General features: G+C 41.3%; 1 protein-coding gene across 10 annotated transcripts in view; it reads right to left on the bottom strand.

Moving 5' to 3' along the window:
- The window catches only part of KDM4C (lysine demethylase 4C), a 431,040-nt gene that overhangs the window by 357,129 nt on the left and 54,349 nt on the right, over positions 1–19,562 (bottom strand). For all 10 annotated transcript variants that reach the window (XM_082470884.1, XM_082470885.1, XM_082470880.1 and 7 more), the window contains 2 exons: positions 10,290–10,450; positions 4,509–4,684 (listed from right to left, as the gene is read on the bottom strand). In XM_082470884.1, coding sequence (XP_082327010.1) covers positions 4,509–4,684; positions 10,290–10,433 — 320 coding nt within the window. In that variant the 5' untranslated portion in view covers positions 10,434–10,450. The remainder of the gene's footprint in view (positions 1–4,508; positions 4,685–10,289; positions 10,451–19,562) is intronic.

Here is a 19,562-nt window from a genome sequence, read left to right as displayed (position 1 = left end):
TTTTTCTCTTTCATCACTTTAAGTATATCCTGCCACTCCCTTTTGGCCTGCAGAGTTTCCACTGAAAAATCAGCTGATAACCTTATGGGGATTCCTTTGTATGTTTTTGTTTTTCCCTTGTTGCTTTTAATATTTTTTCTTTGAATTTAATTTTTGTTAGTTTGATTAATATGTGTCTTGGTGTGTTTTTCCTAGGGTTTATACTGTATGGGACTCTCTGTGCTTCCTGGACTTGGGTGACTATTTCTTTTCCCATGTTAGGGAAGTCTTCGACTATAATCTCTTTAAATATTTTCTCAAACCCTTTCTTTTTCTCTTCTTCTTCTGGGACCCCTATAATTCGAATGTTGGTGCATTTAGTGTTCTCCCAGAGGTCTCTGAGATTGTCTTCAATTCTTTTCATTCTTTTTTCTTTATTCTGCTCCTCAGCAGTTATTTCCACCATTTTGTCTTTCAGCTCACTTATTCGTTCTTCTGCTTCCGTTACTCTGTTATTGATTCCTTCTAGTGTATTTTTCATTTCAGTTACTGTGTTGTTTACCTGTTTGTTTGTTCTTTAGTTCTTCTAGATCTTTGTTAAATATTTCTTGTATTTTCTCAATCCGTGCTTCCATTCTATTTCCGAGATTCTGGATCATCTTTACTATCATTACTCTGAATTCTTTTTCAGGTAGATTGCCTATTTCCTCTTCGTTTACTGGGTCTTGTAAGTTTTTACCTTGCTCCTTCATCTGTGACATATTTTTTTGCATCTCATTTTTTTTTTTTTAAATGAGTGGGATTGTGTTCCTGTTTTACTGGTTGTTTGGCCTGAGCCTTCCAACGCTGGAGTTTGTAGGCTACTGGGTAGAGCTGGGTCTTGGTTGCTGAGATGAGGAACTCTGTGAGACCTCATTTCGATGAATATGCCCTGGGGTCTGAGGTTCTCTGTTAGTCCAGTGGTTCGGACTCAGAGCTCCCACCGCAGGAGCTTCCCCCCGACCCCAGGCTTGCAAATCAAGATCCTGCAAGCCGCATGGGCTGGCAAAAAAAAAAGAGAGAAAATAACAAAGTAAAAAATAAAATTAGACTAGGAAACTAACAGATATGTTAGAAAGAATGTAAAAATAAAAATATAGATGAGTCAACAACCAGAAGGTACATCAGTACCACAATAGTAAAAAAGAGGAGGAAGGAAAGGAAAAAAAAAAAAAGGTGGGGGGTAGGCCTTGGCTGTGGAGAGTGGGGCTTAAGCAAGGGTGAGGTCTGGGCAGTGGGTGGGGCTAATGCTCAGGACCCACAGGTCTGGACAAGGCCCTGGGGGCTGTGGGCGGTGGGGCTTAGGCTCAAGGAACAGAAGGGGCCCAGGCGTGCCCCCCCCATCCCTGGTCTCAGAGGGCAGGGGACCTCACCTGGGAGCCCAGCAGGCTTCCTGGGCTCAAGTGGGTGGGACAAATGCCCTCCTCTCCTCTCCTGCACCTCCGGTCTGGGATCTGGGAGGGCCCTTCCCACCTGCCTCTCCTGATCTCCCCAGCCTCCCTCCTATGCCCCCAGGGCCAATGTGGCCAGTAGGGTGGGGGGGGCACCTGGGAGAGCAGGGGACCAGCCTGGGAGCTCAGCAGGCTCCCCATGCCTGAGTGGGTGGGGCAATCGTCCTCCGCTCCTCTCCAGCTTCTTCTGGAGGGCCCCTCCCACCTGCCTCTCCTGATCTCCCCAGCCTCCCTCCTATGCCCCCAGGGACCCACGTAGCCTGGAGGGGGGTTTTGTAAGCTATTTAATACTTTAAGAATGACTCTGGAAATAGGCACTAGAAGATGGAGAACAGAATATGGTAAACAGTTTATACTTATAAAAAGTTGGGGGGCTTCCCTGGTGGCGCAGTGGTTGAGAATCTGCCTGCCAATGCAGGGGACACGGGTTCGAGCCCTGGTCTGGGAAGATCCCACATGCCGTGGAGCAACTGGGCCCGTGAGCCACAATTACTGAGCCTGCACATCTGGAGCCTGTGTTCCGCAACAAGAGAGGCCGCGATAGTGAGAGGCCCGCGCACCGTGATGAAGAGCGGCCCCCGCTTGCCACAACTAGAGAAAGCCCTCGCACAGAAACGAAGACCCAACACAGCCATAAAAAAAAATTTAAAAAAATAAATTAATTAATTAATTTTAAAAAAAAATTAAAAAAAAAAAAGTTGGATAGGGACTTCCCTGGTGGAGCCGTGGTTAAGAATCCACCTGCCAATGCCAGGGAAATGGGTTCGAGTCCTGGTCCAGGAAGATCCCACATGCCATGGACAACTAAGCCCATGTGCCACAACTACTGAGCCTACTCTCTAGAACTCACGAGTCACAACTACTGAGCCCACATGCCACAACTACTGAAGCCCGCACACCTAGAGCCCATGCTCCACAACAAAGAAGCCACCGCAATGAGAAGCCCGCACCGCAACAAAGAGTAGCCCCCTCTTGCCACAACTAGAGAAAGCCCATGTGCAGCAATGAAGACCCAACGCAGCCAAAAATTAATTAATTAATTAATTAAGTTAAAAGAAAAGAAAATATCTTTCTAACACTGGGTTAGGAAAAAAAAAGTTGGATAAAATTGCTTCTGCAATCTTGTTTTAGCATTGAACTTATTAAAGAGTTCTTAAAGAGTATGAAAGCAAACAAGCCTAGTCCATGATAAAAGTTTCACATTCTCAATCAATGAAATCTGAAACAATAAGGCTTTACTAATGCCTATGAAAAACAATTTAATTGTTATAAAGCAGAAACTAACACACCATTGTTAAAGCAATTATACTCCAATAAAGATGTTAAGAAAAAAAAAATTCAAGAGGGACTTGAATTAATTATAAAATGTCTAATTGCTTTGGATTAGCCAGAATGCTCCATAATAGGAACTTCACACAGAAAAAAGATTCTTCAAGTACCATCAAGTGCTTACTATGTCAAATATAAATTTTTTTTTTTAAAGATATCAACTAAATTTATCCAGAGGACTTAATCTCATGAATACCCATCCAGAGAATTTAGACACTGATGTTTTTTGGTTGGATGATTGGTTGGTTGGCTTTGGGGGGGTATTTTTTTTTCCAGATTAATATTTTGATCTAAGGCCTTAACCACCATATCAGAAACTTTAAAAAAAACGGGAGGGCAATTTAATAATAATCATAACTGTGATAGTTTCTAAAATATATCCACAAATTCTTTGATACACCTCCCTTCAAGACTTACAGCTTAATTCTCCTCCCCTTAAGTATGGGCTGCATTTGGCTTATAACAAATAGAATATGGCAGAAATGACAGTCAAGAAACAGGTCATGAAAAGACATTGTGTCTTCATCTTGGTAACTCCTGGATCACTTGCGTTGGAAGAAGCCAGCTGCCACAACATGAGGAGCAGTTCATGTGGCAAAGGACTCAGGACTCCAGCCAACTGCCACGTAAGGGGAGCAATCTTGGGAGAAAATCTTCTAGTCACAGTCAAGCCTTCAGGTGACAGCAGCCCCAGCCAACTTGAATGCAACCTCAGGAGAGGCCCTGAGCCACAGCCACCTGGCTGAGCCACTCCCAGATTCCTGACCTTCAGAAACTGAGATGTTAAATGTTTATTGATTTAAGATACTAAGGTTTGGGGTGATTCATTAGATAGCAGCAGGTGACTAACACAATAATGGTGGCCCTTCAAGTCATTCAAGGATTTTCTTTTTAAATTACTCATCTTCTAATATATATAACTTATCATTTAAGACTTAAACATTGTCGGGACTTCCCTGGTGGTGCAGTGGTTAAGAATCCGCCTGCCAATGCAGGGGACACGGGTTCGAGCCCTGCTCTGGGAAGATCCCACATGCCATGGAGCAACTAAGTCTGTGCGCCACAACTACTGAGCCCATGTGCCACAACTACTGAAGCCCACGTGCCTGTGCGGGAGTAGTTACACCATGGAAATAGGCAAGAACCACAAGTCAGGGTTCCCCCACCTCCCCGGAAAGTTGTTGGAGCCCACGCTCTGCAACAAGAGAAACCACTGCAATGAGAAGCCCGCCCACCACAATGAAGAGTAGCCCCCCGCTCGATGCCAACTAGGGAAAGCCCGCACACAGCGACGAAGACCCAACGCAGCCAAAATTAATTAATTAATTAATTAATTAATTATTAAAAAAGAGGAATGCTTTTAAAAAAAAAAAAAGACTTAAACATTGTCACACACAGAAGAAAATTTGCCTAACAAAGATGAATCAAGTGTAGAATCAAAAACTCACGGCAACTAAAAGATAGGAAAAAAAAAATTTACAAATATTATGAATAAGATGATAAAATGAGGAACAATTTCCCTAGCAGTAAACTAAAGTAAGTAGGCAGGCAACCACCTGAAAAACAGAAAACAGTAACAGTTAAATGAGGACTGAAAGAGATTGTGCAGAAGACTCCTGCTTTTCACCACAAGCTCCCATCTACTTGGTTTCTTACCATGTTCACCTATATCTTCGAAAGAAATAAAAATAGTAAACTGAATCTACTCACTTGCCACTGTTGGCCAGCTGCCTGAACTCCTTCACTGTCATGGCTTTTTTCTGGATGTTGTATTGAGTGAACAGTCCTGACTGCCCTGTGACCATCTGCTGAATTGGCGCTGGAATAAGCAAATTGTCAATGTCATCATAGCACTGCCTTGGCTTCCACTCCTTAGGAGGAATCACCTAAAGGTAAAATAATAAAAGATTATTTGGAAAACATTCCAGGTAGTTATTTAGCTTTCCTATTCCAACAGAATACAAGTGAAGAATTTCTCAGCATTTATACGACAAATGTGTAAAAGAACTGTGAAGATTCACATTAAAGGAAATGCTTGCATTCTCCCAAATATTCACCTTACTGACATGACTTTTTTAAAACAGCAAAATTTACTGAGTACTCACTATACAAAATACTGTATTTGTATTAACTTATTTTTTAGTGGCTACTGTTAACCCCTCTATTTTAAAGGTAAAATTGAGAGACACACAAAAGTAAAATAACTTGCTAGAGTTCAAGTGCTGTTTATAGTACCATGAGAAAAATAAGTATTGGTTTAGTTGATATCGTTTCTTTAAACACCTCTCACACAATATGGCAAATCAGAGTGGTGTGCAAGTAAATGTTTAACCAACAACTTTCTGGGGAGGTGGGGGAACCCTGATTTGTGGTTTTTGCCTATTTCCATGGTGTAACTACTCCCGCCATGGCCAATTTGAGCTTACCAATGTGATGTCACTGAACATGGGGTTGGAAAAGATGTGCACCCTCAATTCTCATGTGCCTGTATGAAGTAGCTCAGCACACCACTGCTTTTCCATAATATTTCAACACTTAATTACTAACAATGAAAAGATCATCAACAGTAAAACCAAAAATACATATTCATATGATCAAAAATTAGAAGGAACAAAGTTATGAATTGAGTCATGGTTTATAGCTGGAATTTATCCACCTTTAGAAGTTATCCTAATTTTTAGAGACAAACTTCTTTTAAAAACTTAATTGCAAAATATAGATAGCACACATACAGAAAATGTATAATCACAAATATGTAGCTTTGTGAGTTATTATAAAGCAAACACCAGAGTACCCACTGCTCAGGTGTGAGAAGTAAGATACTGCTGGCACCCCAGAGGTCCTGGTACCCTTTTCCAAATACATCCCTCTCTTACTCAAAAGGTGGTCACTATCATGGCACTTACGCTATTAATCTCCTTGCTGGGCTTTATAGTTTTATGTCTGTGTGCAAACCCTAACAACAGTTTTTTAAATGTACAGAAACATAAGCATCCATATATACATACATTCTTTATCTTTTATATTTTACTCAATATTTTTGTGAGATTCAAATATGATGACCTAGGTAACTGAAGTTCATTGACTTTCATTCCTACTTAGTATGCCTTCGTATAAATATTTATTTGTAAGGGTGACTACTTGGTGGTCATTTGTTTTTTTCTAATTATTGGCAACTGCAAACAACACTATTAATATTGCTGTATGCATCTTCTGCTGCATGTCGGCACACGGTTCTCTAAAATACACACACGCACATACCCTCCTAACAGTGAAACTACTGGGACATAGGATACGTACAGATCAAATTTAATCGTTATTACCAAACTTTTGCCAAAGTGGTTGTACCATTTCATGCTCCTGCCAGCAATGTGTGAAAGTTCCTGTCGCTCCACATCTTCATCATTACTTTGCATTGTTGATCGTTTAAATTTTAGTCTTTCTGGAAGGTGTGTAATGGTACTCAGGTGTGGATTTTATTTGCATTTTCTGATAACTAAAGAAATCTCTTCATATATTCACTGACCCTACAGATATCCTCTTTCGTAAAATGCTTATTCAAGCCTCGTGCTCATTTTACTATTGCACTGTCAGTCTTTTTCTTATTAATGTATAGAGATTCTGTATATAGGCTGGTTATTCTTAGACGAATGTGTGTGTGTGTGCGTGTGTATTTGCAAATATCTATATGTATGTGTGTGTACATATATCAAATATCTTCTCTTACCCTGTAACTTTCCCTTCAACCTTCTAAACTGTATATTTTGATAAACATAAGTTCTTAACTTTAATATAATCCAATTTCTTCATTTTTTGCCTTGATCTTCTGTTTAAAATATATATATTTTCCTACTCTAGGGCATGAATACATTCTATTTTGTTTTCTAAGAGTTTTAAGGTTTTGTCTTTCACATTTTATCTACACTGCACCTGCAACTGGCTTTTGTGAAAGGTTTAAGTCAAGCTTCATCAGATGAGAAAACCTGAAGTCGGGGAAGGAGTGACTTGGCCAATGTTATACAGCTGATAAACGACTCTATTAATTCAAAAAAGAGGTGGGGGGAGCAGTCAAGTCTAAAATTAATTTAATTTTCATCAGCAATATGGCAATATTATACATTTTATTTTCTCCAAGGTATGTTAGCTTAAAATGAGACACATACTCAGTATTTTAAAAAGCATACGGACAATCGCACCAAATGGATATGGATAAACATACTACATTGTCTTGATCACATATTGAAAGGGGAGAGGGCAGTATTTGAGAGTGTTATAAATACTAACTTTTTCTTCATCAGAAATAAATGTGAGTATTCCAAAATATAAAACATAGATTTATTCAGGCTCCTGTTTAGAAATATATCTACAATCAAAATCAATAATGTTTAGAGTTAAATATTTTCCTGTGTTGTGAAAAACAAGGCAGTTGTTCACCCCAAAAAATTTTGAACGAAATTTTCTTCTCTAAAGTTAAAGAAGGAATACATTTACAAAACTCTAAATATTACCTTTGTGAATATTTTGTGCATGTGTTCATTTACTTCAGTTAAAATGTTCAGACAGAACATTAAAAATCTGTAAGTTCAGGTCTATGACAAAAATCTTATTTTTTAACTATAATTTTAAATCTTAACACATCAGATTTTCTTACATAGGAATCGTAAGCACACCATACTTAGGATTTTATATATATATATTTTTATATATATATATATTTCATATTACCATTTCCCCGACCCCAGCCTGGGCCCTATACCAGCAAAAATTGTCCAGCTAAAATCTGTATTTGCACTACTTATCCTGAAATATGTTGCTATTACTACCATCTACCAACTGAGAAAGGAGCAGGAGGAGGAAGGGCAGTGCTTCTTACACTCTTTCTTCACCTTTGGGCACAGATAGCTATCTGCACCCTCCAGGCTACTTGTGAAGCTCTGTATTATGCATAACCTCAGGCCCAGAACAGGCTACGTCCAGAACACTGCTGCTGAAGAATTTAGCCATTGCTCATATAATAATGCTTCATCATAAGCTTTCTCCACAAAAACAGTACAAGTTTTACATTTAAGGACACTGTCACTTTTCACTTTCGCAACTGGACTACCAACTTTGTAGACAGAAAGTCAGGGTGTCAAACCTCTCACCCTGGAAAAAAAAAGTTAAATCTAAAGTATAAATCTAAAAAATGTTATCAACCAGACTACCCTGATGGCGCAGTGGTTAAGAATCCGCCTGCCAATGCAGGGGACACGGGTTCGATCCCTAGTCCAGGAAGATCCCACATGCCGCGGAGCAACTAAGCCCCTGCGCCACAGCTACTGAGCCTGCGCTCTATAGCCCGCGAGCCACAACTACTGAGCCCGCAAGCCACAACTACTGAGCCCACGTGCCTCAAGCTCGTGCTCCGCAACAACAGAAGCCACCGCAATGAGACGCCAGCGCACCATAACGAAAAGCAGCCCCCGCTCGCGGCAACCAGAGAAAGCCCACGCACAGCAACGAAGACCCAACACAGCCAAAAATAAATTAATTAATTAATTGATTTTTTTTTAAATGTTATCAAGCAAGACAGACTGTAATCTGAGGCTAAAGTCACTACTACTGGAACTTCTCAACCACTTTCTTCAAATCATAAATTAAGACCAATTCATTAAATGGTGCATCAACAAAGAATTTCATAGGTTGTTCTGGTCCCCAGGGCTAGCCCTCAAAGTAAACTAGCAACATTAATGCAGTTTTTATCTTTACAATTTGATTTGATTTGGTGTAGCTTTATACATTTGCTATTGCTGTAACTTCCAGAAAAAGAAGGAAATCAGGTGAAACTGGGTCCATGTGACTTGATGTAAAAGATGGCAAAAATGACTAGGAATAAAACAGTTTATTGTATTCCTAGTGTAAGTAAAAGGAAATTACCACAAGATTGAAGAAGTAAAAGGAAATTACCACAAGATTGAATAAATGAGGAAATTACCACAAGATTGAATAACTCCAGCTTTGTCAATGAGTCTCACTTAAAAAAAAAAAAAGTCTGGACTCAGGTGTGTCTGGTTTAACATTCAGAAAACTAACTGTAGTTCTCATTAATGTCATTCTGTCAGAGAACACCCAAGGCAGCACAGGTGCCCTCTGTGTGCCTGCAGCTCCCTTGTGAGGCTAGTTGCTGCTTCCTCTTCTAAGGTTACTAAACGTGCCCCCGACCACAGAACGTTCACTAATCCCAGTGGAACACAGTAAGATATATGTTTTCAGGCAACAAAAGAGGGAGAACAACAGGACAAAGGGCTGCATTCAGAGCCCAGAGAAGAGGACAGACAGTCACCATAACACCCCTCTGCCCAAATAAAGCCCAAAACCTTGCTAACCGGTTCATTTTAAGTTTATGATCAAAATTCTGTGTGTCAAATGATTCTGAAATATCATTCTCTTCAACTTAAGCATGATTTTTTTCCTCCTCAAAGACAACCTGGAAATGTTAAGGTTCCAAAAATGAGATCTTTAAGAGCGAACCTAATGAAAAGATTAAGGATAGCTCATCTGAGAAATTCACTATAAACCTTTATCTTCCTTTTCTCTCTCACCCACCCCTAATCAACTTTCACTCAACTTAATATCCCCAAATTTTAAACCTTTTCTAGGAGTGACTTGAACCATACATATCAAAGAACAGACTTCAAGGCAGAGATGCCAGAATAGTCCAAGGTTACAAGCAGCTGCGTCCAGATGCAGGAGGAGGACTTGAACACCAACCCCTGCAGTTCTGCAAGTTCTCTCCGAGGCTACTGTCTGCTCTCAATGCTACTGGACCTTCCACGGAGATGGGGTTCCAAGGAGAACCCGTGACGAGCCACAGTAGAGAAGGCTCTGCTGGGGCTCAGGAATTTATGTGGTGATGCCAACAAGTCTACAGAAACCCAGATTATAAACTTAACATTTAGAACAATAACAAAACGAAGCAAGTATCAATAAAATCTATTCTTGAGGAAAATTTTAAATTGAAATAGATTTCCATTATAGAAAGATACACCTATCTCAGGTTAAATTCAAATCTAGACAATCTCTCTTTCAAAGCTCTAACTCTGGGCTTACGGGGGCAACCCTGCAATGCAGTCCTCAGCGCCTTAGGAACCACCCTTATGTCCCTGAGCACATCACAACTACCCCTGACAAGACTCCCTGCTTCTGCTCTGCCTCCCCCTCAAATTCATTCTTCATGTAGAAGCCAGTGTGATCTTATCAAAATAATGTCACAAAAATAACAAATAAACAAACAAGCAGCCACCATATCCTCCTCTCCTCTACTTTAAGCCTATCAATGCTTCCCACTGCATTAACTGCATTAATGGATTAACAAGAACAAAGATTTTGCAAATGTCTTCCTTTGGAAGAAACAAGTTTCTTGTTTCTTGTTCTTCTTGAAATCAAGAAGACTAAGCATAACTGAAAGGCCAAGTGATCATTTTCTGGCTTGAAAGATCTGAGGATAATCACCTTTGCAAGACCCGCTCGATGGGCTCCTTTAGACTCCATGTATGCGAGGTATTTGTTGAACTCCCGGAATTCCTCCATGCAGGGTCTGAAGGTCATGATCTTACAGCTGGGGTTGAGCGGACTCTCCACCTCGGCCACCTCCATGATGGCTGGGGCAGTCTCTGCAGAGAAGATGATGCGGGCATCAGTGCTGAGTTATTGGGTGGTGAGGTGAGTGGTCATTTCTCCCAAATAGCAGGTAAGCTCCCCCAGCAAAAACTCTTTTAGTTACTTAACCATTCCCTTCTACCACCCTGTTAGGGAGACTCCCTCATCTCTCCCCAGACTCCTGAAAAGAAAAACTGCCTCTAGTTACTCCTCCTCCCAAGCTCCTATTCCTGGCATTAAATCACTGACCTAATTATATTGCTCTCCTCCTCAGAGTCCTTCCTAGAAAGAATGAATTTTCTAGGGACTTCCCTGGTGGCACAGTGGTTAAGAATCCACCTGCCAACGCAGGGGACACAGGTTCGATCCCTGGTCCGTGAAGATTCCCACACGCCGAGGAGCAACTAAGCCCGTGCGCCACAACTACTGAGCCCACGTGCCACAGCTACTGAAGCCCGTGTGCCTAGAGCCCATCCTCCGCAACAAGAGAAGCTACTGCAATGAGAAGCTCGTTCACCGCAACAAAGAGCAGCCCCCGCTTGCCGCAACTAGAGAAAGCCTGCGCGCAGCAACGAAGACCCAATGCAGCCAAAAATTAATTAATTAATTAATTATTTTTTTAAAAAAAGAATAAATTTTCTAACTTTGCAAGTTTACAGAAGGTGTTGTTCCTATGCACCAGCTCTGAAACAGACGTTCATCCATGCACCTGTGTAAAGGCCTGGTGCTGGCTGAGAGGTTAATGGACAATATTCCACATCCCCAGCACAGGGCTTACTCAGGTGCGCTTCTACTCGTCGTGACATGCTTTCCTATAATAACTTACAAACTATCGTGTCCGCAAAACCACCGAACACCAGGCTAAAGTACTGGAGACACAGAAAGGGGTAAGGTTGTCTTCCAAGCTCACTGTTTAGAGGCCGAACAAACTTCAATACAAAACTATACACAGGAAGGAGTTACTGACTCCACCTGAGTTACTCAGAAATGACTTCCCCAGAAAGAGGCAGAGTTAAGCCATATGAGAAGATGCAGAAGTTTGCCAGATGAGAGAAAGAACACTTTACGTGGTGAAAATATTTGGAAGTTTGCAGGGATGGAGAGGGGAGGTTAGTTTGTCTGGAGCTTAGAAAGAAAAGATCATACAGGAGATCAAAGTAGAAAAGTAGGCAGTAGTAGTGCTGCGAAAACACAAACTTAATCCTGCTGTCGATGAACAGCATGATTCCTTCCACAAACATCTATTGAACACCTACTGTGTGCCAGGCATAGGGAATGCCAAGGTGATAAGGAGCATGGGCAGGCATGCGTGCCTCAGGAAGGAGTCCAGCCCCATCCCACTTCCAGATGCAGCAACACTGCCTGGCATCCAACAGCTCAGACAGCAAATCCTCTCAGAACAAAGCTTTCCTTGTCTCATCTTTTTATAATAAATTTAATCTACTTGACAAAACGAGAAGTTGGGAAGGGATGGGGTAGATAAAGGGGAAAACGTGCAAGGGGATAATAAGAAGTTAAAACAGATCAGGACTACAGATGATGTGATCATCATTTACTGAAGGTTTAAATGAGCGTCTATCTCACAAAGTGCATGTGAGGAGGGAATTCCCTGGTGGTCGAGTGGTTAGGATTAGATGCTTTCACTCTGGGGCCCCAGGTTTGATCCCTGGTTGGGGAACTAAGATCTCACAAGCCATGCAGCACGGCCAAAAACAAAAAACAAAAAAACAAAGTGCATGCAAGGAAAATGAGGTACATCAAAACTAAACCCTGCCAACCCTTCAGGAATTTATAAATTTGAAAATACTCTGTGTGAAGATATATTAATACACAACAGAAAATATTCTGTATTCTCCCTGCCTCAGAAAGGGGGCATGCAAATTAAAAACCCTGCACTCACCAGCCACTTCCCTTCAGGTGCACATGCCCAAATCCATGGGCTGCAGGATAAAAGTCTCACCTCTATACAGGATACACATAACCCTCTAGAAGCATCCAGATCAGGCCATTGCAAGAACTATCATGGCCTCGTCCACCACCACAGCCTGCATTACACTGTATGCTCCAATAATACTCATTGATTTTTGCTTCTCTAAACAAGTACAGCTCTCTAGGCCTTTGCCCAAATTATTCTCTCCTGTTGGAGCAGCCTTTACCTGTTTCCTCACCTTTCAAACTCCTGTCCACTATGGAGATTCCCAACCCTCTGCGGCAGGCCTAGGTGAGCCACCCTGTGTTTCTCGACCTCCCTCTCTGCATTTCTCTTACATCAGCTGCCTGTCCCAATGGCACGTGCAACCAAACACTGAAGTCCAAGCTACTCAAGGGAAAGGCAGGACCTCCATCTCTTTAAGCCCTGGCGTCCCATCTGGTACCCAGCCTGGCTCATAATACCTGCTGCAATAACTATTTGCTAACTGAATGAAGGAATAAATGCCAAAATGTCATTGAAGTATTTACATTAAATGATACCAAATGCAGGAAAAAGGAAAGCATTGGCCCCAAACATGGAAAAGTTACTTAGAAAACAGATTCATTTGACCAGTAATATTACCAGAGTAATAGAATGTAAAAATCTGAGCAGTGAGAAAGGGGAAGAAGTCCCCAGAGCACCTCTTAGAAACATCTGGTACTTGGAAGGCAGCCTTACTTTCCCACGGCTGAAGAACAAGGGCGGCCTGCCTCTTTCTCTAGGCAAAGGGCTTGAGAAGCCACTAAAGAAAATTTGGAAATTCAGCTGGTCATTCAACAACAAAGTACTGAGTGCCTGACTGGTGGGTGGACATTCAGAAAGGAATGAAACAAAACCCTAACAGTAGTGGAGTGAAACAGACAATAAATAATAAGTGCTATGAAGAAGTAAACCAGGGTAGGGGCACAGAGTGCAAGAGGAGGGGTAGCTGCTTCACACGGGGTGGGCAAGGGAAGCCTTTCAGAGGCCTGAAGGAGGAAATAACCCATGAGATATCTGGAAGAAGAGCATCTGAGGCTGAGCCAACAGGAAGGAGCCTCTTGGGCTCTTCAAAGAACAGCAAGAAGTGAGTGTGGTAAGCAAGGGAGAGAATGGTAAGAGAGGACACGGGGCGTGGGGTGAGAGGGGAGAAAAGGGGTTTGGCTTTTACTCTAAATGAGATAGAAGTAATCTTGAGTTTCTTCCCCCTCTTGTACATCATGTTCTAACATGTGTTTCCCACCAAGGAGATGACACTGCTTTCTAAGGTAACTGTTCTGGAGAATGTTAAGCAGAGAAGTGAGCTGACTCATCCTTCTGCCTGTTATATCAAAAAAGGACAAGGTTAGAAGCATGGAGGCAATTTACACAAATCCAGGCAAACTAAAATGGTGACTTGGACCCGGGGTGAGCAGTGAGAAGTGGTCAGATTGCAGATCTCTTCTGAACAAAATTTTGTGATAGGAGTGAGAAACAGAGGAGTCAAGATTTTGGTCTAAAAAACAGAACAATGGCTCTGATAAGAAACTGAAGCAGGGGCTTCCCTGGTGGCACAGTAGTGAAGAATCCGCCCGCCAATGCAAGGGACACGGGTTCGAGCCCAGGTCAGGGAAGACCCCACATGCCTCAGAGCAACTAATTTCATGTGCCACAACTACTGAGCCTGTGCTCTAGAGCCTGCGAGCCACAACTACTCAAGCCCGCGCGCCTAGAGCCCATGCTCCACAACAAGAGAAGCCACCACAGTGAGAAGCCCGCACACCACAGTGAAGAGTAGCCCCCGCTCGCCGCAACTAGAGAAAGCCCACACGCACAGCAATGAAGACCCAACGCAGCCAAAAAATAAATAATAAATAATTTTTTAAAAAAAAGAAAAACAAGCAATGAGACTGTTAAGATATGCAGCAAATACATAACAATCAGAATTAAACCCTCGCCCTTGATCTAGCTTGCTAACTCGTCTGAGAAGTAAACTTTGCCTCTTCCTAACGTCACTACTCCCTTGATTACACAAAACCAGTTCTACCTCCAAATCAGGTACATTTACTAAAGACCTAGATAGCTTATATTTAGACCTTTTCAATCTATAAAGTTAATACACAATCATGATAAAATTTAAAACGTCAAAGTATCTTAAGATTTAATGTTAACCCCACCACCCAAATCTTTGCCAATATGACAGGCAAACAAGTCTGGTGCAAAGTTTCATTTCTTTGATTACTAGTGATACTGATCATTTTTGGACATTTATAACCATTTTCATTTCATTTTGGGGTTGCCTACATACCTTCTTTACCCTTAAAAGTTAGTTTATAAATTTTCAGTTCCTTGAGTTTTTCCTAATCCACCTTTATCATTATTAAACTTAATCATGTTTCTAGGATCAAATTCCCAGCCCTGCTTCTCTCTCTTTTACCTTTATTTCTCTGAGCCAAGCAGAAAAGAAGGTTTAAAGTGCTCTTGCAATAATGTTTCCTAGTTGGAGAAAGACATATTTTGCAAGAAACATTCTATGATTTTCTACTGAAGGTGATGCAATAGACATTTTTTTTTAATGCTACGCCTCTTTACAGACTGAGTCCCCAAAGTGAGTGACAACAATATCTGTGATGATAACTTTGTTATTTTGCCTCTACAGAGCTGGCCTTCAATGTTTTCGAGACCACTCAAACCAAATAATCATATTTATAGTAAGTACCCTAAGAACTTTTTTAATGAACTAAAGATCTTTTTCATTAAGTGGAAACAAAAACAAAAACTCTAACACTAATTCATACTTAAACAACTCACCCAAGCCTCTTTCCTGAAAAATTTTACCTTATCATGAAGGAAAAACATCTACTCTCCTTATTCTAATAATATATCTCTATTTGGTAATAAAAAAGAAACTAAGGCTGAGGCCTTCCTGCTAAATGTCAATCTATAGCGTATATTGCTTTCCTTATATGCACCTGTATTTCTGACCTGTGTCCTGTTGTTTAAACAATTTCTGTGAGAAGAGTAAAAACTGATGGCTCTCACCATAGGAGTATTAGTTTCTTAGACAATGTCTGCCACAGAACTGGTCTACACTGAAGAGGACACTTGAGGATCTACTATAAAGCACAGCCCCCTGGGAGATACAGCACTCACCAGTTAAGCAGATAATGCACTTGGCTAGAAAGAAAAGGAACTGAGGGACAAATACCAGCTGGGCTAGTGTTTGAAGAGAATTCTGTTCCCTCCTCCCCCTGGCTCCTCGTGAGGACTTACCCAAACTCTGGAGGCCATCCTTTCCACTCCTCACTTACTTCTCCTTTCCTACAGTGAGATTTTAAAAAGAAATTGAGCAGCCAAGGCCTGGACAGAGCAGGTGCTACTACCCTGCTCTACTCCAGTCCCTGTGAGCCAGGTTCACCGGAGGGAGGGCCTAGGCCCTACCTGGGGCAGCTGGAAGTCTGGCCTTTCAGTTCCACCACTGCAGCTCACCCAGCTTGGTTTCACAGGGAGCTAAGTAAGCGTTTGCTTTGCAGGCAACCTCGGTGAGGCATTGGTATGGGTTGAATTGTGTCCCCCAAAAGACATGTCTAAAACTAACCCCCAATACCTGTGAATGTGACCTTATTTGGAAACTGGGTCTTTGTACATATAATCAAGTTAAGAGAGGTCAAACTCGATTAGGTTGGACCCTAGTCCAACATGACTTTGGTGTCTCCTTATAAAAGGGGAGGAGACTCAAAAACAAACTTATGGTTACCAAAGGGGAAACACAGGGGGGAGGGATAAATCAGGAGCTTGGAATTAACAAACACATACTACTATATATAAGATAGATAACCAACAAAGACCTACTGCACAGAACAGGGAACTCTATTCGATATTCTGTAATAACCTATATGAGAAAAGAATGTGAAAAAGAATGAATATATGTATATGTATAACCGAATCACTTTGCTGTATACCTGAAACTAACACAACATTATAAATCAACTATAATCCAATAAAATTTTTTTTACAAAGGTGGGAGGGGAGACAGACCCAGAAGGAAGAACCCCATGTAAAGATGAAGGCGGATTGAAGCCATGCAGCTGCAAACCAAGGGATGTCAGCAAGCACAACCAGCCAAGAGAAATCACAGAACAGATTCTTCCCAGATCCTTTAGAGAACGCATGGCCCTTCTGACACCTTGATTTTGGCCTTCTAGCCTTCAGAACCGCGACTGACTAAATCTCTCTCGTTTTGAGCCATATGAGTTTGTGGTAATTTATTACAGCAGCCCTACCAACAAAGACCAGCATCAAAGGCCAGACTGGAGGGAAAGAAGTAGAGATGGCAACATTCTCCAACCCCAGTTTTATCAATAGCAAAGCTCATAATACTCTGGCCTTCCATTTGACTCCTTCATCTTTCTCAATTGGTTCTAGACTTGGGTGGGAAAGGGAGGTGGCAAGCCTCTACATCGGCCATTAGCATCCCTAACCAGGTACAGAACCACAACAAGAGCATCTGGCTTTAAAGGCTGCTCTTTCCTGTCATCTGAGGACCCCACAGGCCTGGGGCCCTAAGTTAGAAAGCAAGACAGCAAAGAAAAGCTCTCGGTATGACGTACTGAGAAGGACACACCACCACGTATATGGCTATTCCTGCCAAAAATGTATGTAACCTAAATCTAATCACAAGGAAAAGGCTAAATTAAGTGACACTCTTAAAAATAAGTGGTTTGTACTCTTCAAAAATGTCAGGGTCATCAAAGACAAAGAATGAAAAACAGTTCTAGATTAAAAGATTAATGTAGTATGTGATCCTCAGATCATGGACCAAAAAACAAAAAATTTTTCTCTTCTCTTTTTTTTTTTTTTTAAGCGACTTAATGGTATTTTTTTTTGAATTTTTGAATTTTATTTACTTTTTTATACAGCAGGTTCTTATTAGTTATCTATTATTTTTATTTTTTTATACTGCAGGTCCTTATTAGTCATCACTTTTATACACATCAGTGTATACATGTCAATCCCTATCTCCCAATTCATCCCACCCCCACACCCACCCCCACCCCCTGCCGCTTTCCCCCCTTGGTGTCCATACGTTTGTTCTCTACATCTGTGTCTCAACTTCTGCTCGGTTCATCTGTACCATTTTTCTACGTTCCACATACATGCATTAATATACGATATTTGTTTTTCTCTTTCTGACTTACTTCACTCTGTATGACAGTCTCTAGATCCATCCACGTCTCAACAAATGACCCAATTTCGTTCCTTTTTACGGCTGAGTAATATTCTATTGTATATATGTGCCACACCTTCTTTATCCATTCGTCTGTCGATGGGCATTTAGGCTGCTTCCATGACCTGGCTATTGTAAATAGTGCTGCAATGAACATTGGGGTGCATGTGTCTTTTTGAATTATGGTTTTCTCTGGGTATATGCCCAGTAGTGGGATTGCTGGATCATATGGTAATTCTATTTTTAGTTTTTTAAGGAACCTCCATACTGTTCTCCATAGTGGCTGTATCAATTTACATTCCCACCAACAGTGCAAGAGGGTTCCCTTTTCTCCACACCCTTCTTCTCTTTTACTACAAAGAATATTTGTGGGACAAATGGTGAAATTTGAGTAAGATTGGTAGATGAGATAATAGAACTGTGTCAAGGTTAATTTCTTGATCTTGATAACTGCACTGTGGTTAGAGAATATTCTTGTTTTTAGGAAATATATGATGATGTATTTACAGGTAAAGGGGTATTACAAGTTACTTTCATACGGTTCAGAAAACAATATGTGTATACACACACACAGAGTAACAGAGAGAAAGTGAGAGTGAGAAAATGATGAGCATGGAACAACTCTAATATGTGGAAAATCTAGATGAAGTGTATGGGAATAACTTTGTCTTTTGGCAAGTTTTCTGTTACTCTGAATTTATTTCAAAATAAAAAGTTTAAAAAATAACAACTAACAGGAGTCAGGTCAAAAGGACATAGGAACACTTTGGGAGGCAGAAGGTAGCCATGGTGGCCCCATGCAGCATGATAGAGCCTGACTGGGATGAAAAGGACATTCGTGCAAACACAGCAGCAGCAATGAGAACGTGGATACATACTAACTGGTAATGGGAGCCAAGATTCTCACTGTCGGAGAACGGAGTTCACAAATAAAAAGAGGGAGGAACTAGAGTTAACTTATGGCACTAGGAGGGAATTTAGAGGTGCTGGTATAAACTCACAGTGTGTGTGTGTGTTATGTGCATATATGTATATGTACATGTATATGTACAGATAATTCCTTAGCTCTGCCCACTGAGAGGCTTGGAGAGCAGTAACACCCCAGTAGCAAAGATCCCTCAAATCTCTGTTGCTAAATACTACCATTCTCCACTAAAAGGAACCAGGGCTTCTTGGATAAAAGTCTGATTCCATGGCAGGGGAAGAAAAACTACAAGGTGGGCCTGGAATATCTTGCGCTAGAAAGTAAGGAAATACTCAAAAGAACAATGGGGACATGTCGAAAGGACAGAAAAGCCAACTTGAAGGGACTTCCACAGGCTAAATCTGGAGGAACTGAGCATAAAAATAATTGATAATAATAGACTATAATCAACTAAATAATGCAAGAAACCATGAGTCTGTAGTGAAATAAATACACTAAAATATTTTTAAACCTGTAAGTCTATAATACTCCTTAAAAAAAAAAAAAGATCAATCACCATTGGAATACATCAACATAATACTCCAAAGATTTAAAATAAAAGGAAGGGGGACTTCCCTGGTGGTGCAATGGTTAAGAATCCGCCTGCCAATGCAGGGGACACAGGTTCGAGCCCTGGTCTGGGAAGATTCCACATGCAGCAGAGCAACTAAGCCCGTGCGCCACAACTACTGAGCCTGTGCTCTAGAGCCCATGAGCCACAACTACTAAGCCCGCATGCCAAAACTACTGAAGCCCACACGCCTAGAGCCCATGCTCTGCAGCAAGAGAAGCCACTGCAATGAGAAGCCCACGCACCACAACGAAGAGTAGCCCCCACTCACTGCAACTAGAGAAAGCCCGTGCGCAGCAACAAAGACCCAAAGCAGCCAAAAGTAAAATAATAAAAAAGTAAAATAAAATAAAAGGAAGGAATCAAGCCCTTGTCTTTCCTGAACAAATGATATTTTAGGTGAGGAGGAGAATCTGTGACCTCAAAATATGTCA

Source organism: Balaenoptera physalus (genome assembly GCF_965194825.1).
Source record: "Balaenoptera physalus genome assembly, chromosome: 7".
NCBI classification, from domain to species: Eukaryota; Metazoa; Chordata; class Mammalia; order Artiodactyla; family Balaenopteridae; genus Balaenoptera; species Balaenoptera physalus.
The sequence above is the reverse complement of the archived record's forward strand: the minus strand, read 5'-3'. Positions and strand labels throughout refer to the sequence as shown.